Source organism: Panthera uncia (genome assembly GCF_023721935.1).
Source record: "Panthera uncia isolate 11264 chromosome B3 unlocalized genomic scaffold, Puncia_PCG_1.0 HiC_scaffold_1, whole genome shotgun sequence".
NCBI lineage: Eukaryota > Metazoa > Chordata > Mammalia > Carnivora > Felidae > Panthera > Panthera uncia.
This window is the reverse complement of record NW_026057582.1, coordinates 75133794-75142222: the sequence shown is the minus strand read 5'-3', so window position 1 is coordinate 75142222 and position 8429 is coordinate 75133794. Positions and strand designations below refer to the sequence as shown.

Sequence of the window (8429 nt, the reverse complement as noted above, 5' to 3'; positions counted from 1 at the left end):
GGATCAGAGTAGCTTATTTTTCAGGCCGTGTTTGTTCAGAGGTGTGCTTTATTCCTGAGCCTTTGAACCTTCATTTTTCATTGGATCTTTGTGTGGCTTAGGAGATGCTTTCAAGTCTGCCCTAATTCTCCTGAGTGGGTGTAGCCTAGCACATGCAAACAGCCTTCCTGTCCCTGAAGTTTATGATCTTAGGAGGGATCTTAGATGGTTCTTTCTGTCTGATGTCTAGTTTCTCTGCTGTTTTGTTAATGGCTGCCAGCATCAAGGAAATTCTAACACTTGTTCATTGTTCTTCACCAAGATTCCCGTGTTTTTTGAGAATGTCCTTCATCATGGAATTTTCCACACCAAGTTCCAAAATGAAGTCAGCCACCTCAGATAACGCTGCAGGGCTTTTTGTCTTTAAAGCCTTTCTCTCCCCGAATCAGAACCTTTGAACCACTGCATAGGAATTGGGGAAGAAGATCTTACTTATAATTTTTCTTCACCACTATCAATATAGTCCACATTCCTTTTTATCTTTGGGCTAAACTATTCTAAATGTTTATGACTATTCCTCATGTAATATGGTTCTGTTTACTTACTGTCCTTGAATGGACTTCCAGATTCTTTGTACTAAGTGTGATTCTCTAAATATAATCTGACCACAAAGTCATAAAATATGGGAGAAGAATGGAAAAGAAAGGAGTAGAAAGAACATGAATGAAGGCTTCCTCTTTCTTTATGAATGACTATAGCATTTATGATTTAAAAAATAATCTCACAATCTCCCTTCTGCATTACTATGTGGAACCAGGTCAGAAGAATGTGTCTGGCTTCCCTTTGCCAAGTATTACTTTCAGTATTACATTAAGAGAATTGTTTTGAGATTAACTTAATGTACTAAGTAAACTATCTTGTGATTGTTTAATGGAGGCATCTTTACATTTGTAGTTATTAACTTGAAGGTATACATATTTGTGTAGTTAACACACTTAATATTTAAAAGTATATACATATATCCATATATATATGTATATATATGTATAATGTTTATTATGAAGCAACAATTCACATACCATAAAATTCATCCATTGTCATAATATATTCTGTAAAAATCTTGATCATTTGATATTCCACAAAACATCATACCAGTCCACTACATTGATGTGGTAATTCTGACTGGACCCAATAAAAGGAAAAAAGCAAATATTTTGGATGCCATAGACATATCTGAGTTAGATCGTGGGAAATAAACCACCTCAGTAAAGTTTCTAGGGTTCCCATGGCTAGCATCACCCTCAGCTCTAGTGTAGCTTGTAGATCTCAAATACCTAAACTTGGGCTTCAAGTGATTGTGTGATCTCAGCTACCTATGATGAACTGAATGCTATCTTATACTTTAAGCCATAAAATTGAAATTCAGAACCAACATTATATCATTAAGTGGAAATGGCACATAATAAACTGGGTTTAGCAGGTTAAGAGGCATAAGAAGTTACATTAGATTATAGTAAAGTCCTTCAACAACTATTACTGCCTGATTGCCTTATCTCTATTATATATCTCTGACTACATGGACTAAAAATTAAATATTTAGAGCTTAATATACAGTTGGTTTCTTTTATATAATTGACAGCAACTAGAAGTGAAACTCTGAAGCTCTACCACTGCAATTTAGTGAAGTATTGTGGTTAGATTTGGTTAGTTATGGTAGTATTATGATTTGGGCCCTGAATGAGTGTGGTGAGGAGAAATTCTCCCAAGGGAAGAATTTCAAGCAGTACTTTTAGTTGTCCACTTTGTTTGACTAGAAGCATGGGTATATATTTATTCCTGAATAGTTACTAATGGTGTAATTGGATGGTCAGAGCTTGGACTGAATAGTAGGAAGCCTACTGACAGAGAATTCCTGGGGGAGAGTTCTAGTGATAGACCTCTCAGAATGGGCATAGATTATGAAAATAAAGATGTCCCATGTGAGTGATACTACGGGGCAGCTCCTACAGAGGAATCTTTAGAAGTCAGGTAGGCAAATTACAAGTTATGTGCGTGTTAACATCTTTCTTCAGTCCCCTCAGCACTTGCTGAATGGGTTCCTATGCAAAATGACCAAGGTTAGAGATCATTCGTTGATAAACAATTTGGAAGTCCTTACAAAGCTTGATCTGGCTGTTAGTGTTACCTGACCTTTAATGCTGAGCCACTAAATGGCACAATTTATTTCTGGGATCAGCCAGTGATCTGATGGCAGGTTAATTATATTGAAACATGTCCCTTGTGGAAGAAGTAGAATTTTGACCTCACTGAAATGAACATATGGGTATGCATTTTTTTCCTAACTAAAATACCATAGGCTAAACTCCCATCCATGGATTGAAAAAAATGCTTTGTCACAACGGTGGTATTCTATATAACATTGCATCTGATGAGCCAAACAAGTGCAGCTGTGGTCTCATGGCCAAGAATGCCCTGATATTAACACTTGTTCACTCATAAACAGCTGGTCTAATAGAATGATAGAATGATATACTGAAGACTCGTTATGACTATTTTGGGAGGTGAGATCTTCATTCTCTTTGGGAATCAAGATGTAGAAATTGTAATAAATCCTGTCGCTGTTATATCTAACAACTCAATAATTTTTGCTTCCCATTTGCATCACTCTGAGCTCTACTGTGTTGGAGGTCTTGGTGCCTAAGAAAGAAAGACTTCCACCAGAGTAGACAATATTTTCATTAAATGCAAATTAAGACCGACTGTTGGCCATTTGAGGTTGACTAGAGAATATACGTTTTCTAGGTTAATGTCTATGAAGATGATTCTAATAGAAACCAGTGAGAATTAAGGAGAATTTGCCTATCTGATAAATGTAAATACTAAGCTTGAATAGCATGGAAAAAAGTGACTAAAATGTTTGAGTTGAGAGCATGTAATTCTTGGATTTTGTTGTGGCAAATTATATTACAAAGAAATTTATAAACTTATTTTTTACTTTTTAAAAAAAATTTTAATGTTTATTTATTTTTGAGAGAGAGGGAGAGACAACAGACAGATAGACACAGAGTGCAAGCAGGGGAGGGGCAGAGAGAGGGAGACACAGAATCTGAAGCAGGTTCCAGGCTCTGAGCTGTCAGCACAGAGCTCGACGCCAGGCTCAAACTCACAAACTGTGAGATCATGACCTGAGCCCAAGTTGGACGTTTAACCGATCAAGTCACCCAGACGCCCCTGTATTTTTTTTATTCTTAAACCCTTCTTTTTCACATGTTAGGAAATCCATAAAAATAGAACTTAACACTCAGGTTTATCTTATAAGGACAGACAGAAAAAAAAAAGATACTTAGTGTTCTGGGCAGAAAAAAAATTTCTTAAAACAGTGGTGACAATACAGTGGTGACAATACAGTGAATGAATAGTATACCCATGAGAATGAATTGGGGCTACCGCCCAAGGTAGAGACAGCTAAATGGTTGACTGTTAATACTTTACCATTTGTGTGCAGGTTTGTTCTTAGGTGATGTTTCTCCCATTCCCATTTTATACTGCATAATCAATTTAGATTGCAAAATGACATTTCCAGTATATTATTTATTTTGTTCGGTTAATATTCTATTATTGACTTAGGTTCTCTGATTCTATTAATTGACTCACTTCATGATCTCACAGTTTGTGAGTTTGAGCCCCACATCGGGCTCTGTGCTGGCAGCTCAGAGCCTGGAGCCTGCTTCCAATTCTGTCTCCCTCTCTGCCCCTCCTCTTCTCATGCTATGTCTCTCTCTTTCTCAAAAATAAACAAACATTAAAAAAAAAAAGAAATAATTTTCTATTGTATTGGGTAGTGTTATTTAATAAGTGAAGAGTCTTGGAATTCAAATTGATCTATAAATCCTAAGAGAAGGAAAAATAAGACTGTGTTATCTTGAAGAACTTTAATTCACATTTCTGAGTCTCATTTTCTTATTCATAAATTGGAAATAATAAAAGCACTTAAATTATAAAATTTATAATTTTGCTCTGAGTGAGCATGAAGTTAAAAAGTGCATATAAAAGAGTGGCATGGAGTAGGCATTCAAGGAGGATCAGTGCATTATTTTTATTGTCATTTTGTTGTTTTTTGTTTTGATGTTAAGAGGAATAAAACCTGTGTATGTACTAAACTTTTTTTCTGACTTTTATGGTTGATTCTTCCAAGTGAATTTCAATCCACTTAATTTAAAATTCTGCAAGAAATAAAATAAATTTTATTTGTAAGTTGAAACTTAGGAATTTCTTTTAATGACAAAGGCTGCACTTCAATATGCCACGATCAATAAATGTTATGGGTATTTGAATGGATAAATTATCCTTTATATATTCATTAAAATATATTTATTGACTGTTTATATATTAACCAATATACTAAGTACTGCTATTTCAAGAATTGATCAGGTAAGGCATGGCTCTTGCCCTTGAAGAGCATACATTTTAGGACTTTTACACAGATGGTTAATAATAGTTTGAAGCATAATAAATATTAGTCCTTGAGACTGAGATAACCAAGGGAAATATCATTAGGTCTTACCTTTTTTTTTTTTTTTTTTTACATTTATTGAGTTAATGGAAATGAAACACAGAATATCCTTCACTCTATGATTTTACCACTGTTGTCACATTCTCTCTAGATTTTTCTCCCACTGCTTCCCATTGGTATTTGCATGGAAGCTAAGTTAAAGAAAAAATAATAATTGAGTTACCTCTTGACAAGAAGTTGGGTGAAAGGTTTGAGAGAAGGAGTCAGTGTTATAGGAGTACTTTCCAAATGGAGTCAGGAGAAAATTCAAGAGAAATTTGTTAAGATACTCTCCATCAGGATGGGTGGATGGCTTTGTTGAATGAATTTTAGATTCTCAATTAACATAGTTAAAGTCATAGGAAGACTGATTAGACAATTCCCTCAGAAAGAGGGATCATTAGTGTTTGGGCTTTAGGGATATATTTTGTGGTGTTCTACTGGATGATTAATAAATGTTGCCATTTCTTGAATTATATTTACCCTATTCCTGCACTTGGAGACAACTATAATATGTAGAAATAAACTGAATGCCTAGAATTTTCAACTTATTTTACAAGGTCAATGTATTATCAATGTGAAGGTTTTTGGGGCATTAAATATTTCCCTTGTAATGCATATAATATCTTCTGAATCTCTTCATGGCATCTTTAATCTCTTTATTTCTCAGAGTATAAATGGCTGGATTTAGGAGAGGTGTAATAACAGAGTAAAACACAGCAAGAAATTTGTCCACCCAGGTGATGCTGAGTGGCCACACATAGATGAAGATGCAAGGCCCAAAGAAGAGCACCACCACTGTGATGTGGGCAGTACAGGTAGAGAGTGCCTTGGAAGCACCAGTTTTAGTGCTTTGGCGGATGGTGAGAAGAATATATGTATAGGATATCAACAACAGGATAAAGCAGGTCATGGCTAGAACCCCACTGTCAGCATTCATTAATATTCCCAAATTGTAGGAATCTATGCAGGCAAGCTTGATTACCAGTGGTATGTCACAGAAGAAGCTGTCAATTTCCCTGGGGCCACAGAAAGGCAATTGCACAATCACAGCCATCTGACTCATGGCATGCACAAAGCCAATGCTCCAGGAAGTTACCACCAGACTAGTGCATTTTTGCAGGCTCATCATGGCCGAATAGTGGAGTGGCTTACAGATAGCCACATAGCGGTCATAGGCCATTACCACCAAGAGTACCATCTCACCCCCTCCAACAAAATGTACATAGAGGATCTGGCACATACACCCTCCAAAGGAAATAGTCTTGTTCTCCCTGAGAAAGTCTGTGATCATCTTTGGAGTGGTGACTGAAGAAAGCCACATATCAACAAAGGACAGGTTGGCCAACAAGAAATACATGGGAGAATGAAGATGGGAATCAGTGATGATTAGGATCATGATGAAAACATTTCCAGATACAATAAGCAGGTAAAGCATAAAAAATATGATTAGGAATAAGACCTGCATATTCCATGAGTGGCAAAGTCCCAGAAGCACAAATTCTGACACTATAGACAAATTTCCTTTATCCATTTTATTCACTGTGTCCTCTAAAATAACCTAGGAAGAAGGATAGATTGTCAGTTAGTGGTGTGGGAATGGGTACTTAACTTTTAGTATTTAATTGAAATTCTATTTCATTTAAATTTAAATTTCCTCAAAAATTAGCATTTATACCTGAAAGTGGAAAATATAACTGGGAAGACAAATATTGGCAAAATATTCCTGACATTATGCCTTTTTTTTTTTTTTTAATTCTCAAGTTATTTAACATACAGTGTAGCCTTGGCTTCAGGAGTAGAATCTAATGACTCATCACTTACATATGAAAACCCAGTGCTCATCCCAACAAGTGCCCTTGTTAGTACCCATCACCCATTTTCCCTACCCACATCAACCCAAGCTTCTCAAATTCCACAGATGAGTGAACCTCTTTTATAAAACACCATAAACCTAATTTTTTTTGCTTATTACTATAAAATATATGTTGGAACAGTCAGTAGGAGAAAAGCTATATAGAAAACCTTATAATAAATACCATGGCATGATAATTTAAATGCAAAATCAGGCACATAATTTATCATTAAGATCACAGTTAAATGAAATTCATTTAGTAAACTAAATATATTAGAAAAAGATGTCTGTGGGGAATTAGATGAAAAGTGATTAACCACAGAGGAAGGTAACTCAAGAGTCTGACTTGAAGTCTGAATGGAAGCTTGTTATACTCAAGCTTATCCATAGAGAATATTTATTTTCATTTACAGTTGACTTATGAACAACACAGGATTGAATTCTGTGGGTCTATGCAGATTTTTGTCAATAGGCACAGCACTGTAAATGTATTTTCTCTTCTTTATGATTTTCTTAACGTTTTCTTCAGGCGCCTGGGTGGCTCAGTCGGTTAAGCGTCCGACTTTAACTCAGGTCACGATCTCGCGATCTCGCGGTGTTCGAGCCCCGCGTCCGGCTCTGGGCTGATAGCTCAAAGCCTGGAGCCTGCTTCAGATTCTGTGTCTCCCTCTCTCTCTGCACCTCCCCCATTCATGCTCTGTCTCTCTCTGTCTCAAAAATAAATAAACGTTAAAAAAAAATAACGTTTTCTTTTTTCTAGCCCACTGCATTGTAGTAATGCAGCGTATAACATGTAAAAAATACAAAATATCTTTCAATCAACTCTATTATTGCTAAGGCTTTTGGCCAACAGTAGGCCATTGGTTGAATTTTGGTTGATTCAAAAGTTGTGCAAAGATTTTTGACAGCATGTCAACCATATATCAATGGATGCCATGAAATCCCTAGCTTTAAAAATATTGCCATACAAGTTTCAAATACATATAAATGTTATTTAGAGGATGTGAATAAATTGTAGACATATGGAGTCAGAATACATGTTTGTTAGTGCTGAGTGAGCATGAAGTTAAAACTTCAGAGATCACCAATTATTTATCTCTAAATATATATTTATAATTTTTTTATTTTGTACAAATATGTAAATACAATAATATTGTTTATATTCATCCTTAAGTAAATTGATTATTTTTTCACTGGATGGTGGAAAGCTAATTGTATATGTCTCTTCTCCCTTTATTATTTCTTTTCCTTTGCTTTATTTTTTGTGTGTCTCTTCTTTTTTTACCCTTTGAAATCTTAACGGTGATGCCAAAGAGAGCAGAACTGTGAAAAACATTACCTCATCATGAACACTAGTTTCCCCTTCCCTTATACTGAGAACTCAGAAGCACAGGATAGAAATGAAGAAGATATTCCTAAAGAATTAGGTAAAGCACACATTTGCTGGGGACAAGGGGACATGTGTTAGTATTCTCATAACTTACAAGTTAACATATCCTCCATGATAGAGACTTAATTTCTAAAGAAAATATGCTGATATTACACCCAGTAGACTTATGTCCCCTGAGAAACTTGAACAATTTGGCCTTTACCTTGAAATTTAATTTTTGTCAAGACAAACACCTTTCTGGGATTAGTTGTCAATAACTAGTTCCATGTGTTTTGGAATAAATGATGTAGAAGATAGCTAATAGCAAAAGAATGATTTCAGTTGTGTTTGAGAAAGGATTTTGCAAAAGATGAATATGTACATGGTGTAGTGGTGAGCATAGCTGCCTTCCAAAGATGAATATGTACATTGCTAGGGAACAATTTACCAATAAGAAATCCTCCTGTTTTTTAATCAGTTTTGAAATTAATATTCCACAATATTGGTATATTATATTACATATGAATATTAATCCAATAAATAGGACAATAAGTAGAACGAACATGGACTTTTTAATTAGTCCAATCTGGTCTGAAATATAACTCTATTGTTGACTCTGTGACCTTGAGCTAAACTCATTTCTGTTTCCATTTCCTCATCTGTTGAAAAGGGAG

General features: G+C 35.4%; 1 protein-coding gene across 1 annotated transcript; it reads right to left on the bottom strand.

Annotated features, from left to right (window-relative positions):
• Nucleotides 1–5126: 5126 nt before the first annotated feature.
• On the bottom strand, nt 5127–6068 carry LOC125909793 (olfactory receptor 4K14-like). The gene has a single exon (XM_049613257.1). It carries the CDS (start codon nt 6063–6065, stop codon nt 5127–5129), a length of 939 nt encoding a protein of 312 aa, XP_049469214.1. The 5' UTR covers nt 6066–6068.
• Nucleotides 6069–8429: the final 2361 nt, after the last annotated feature.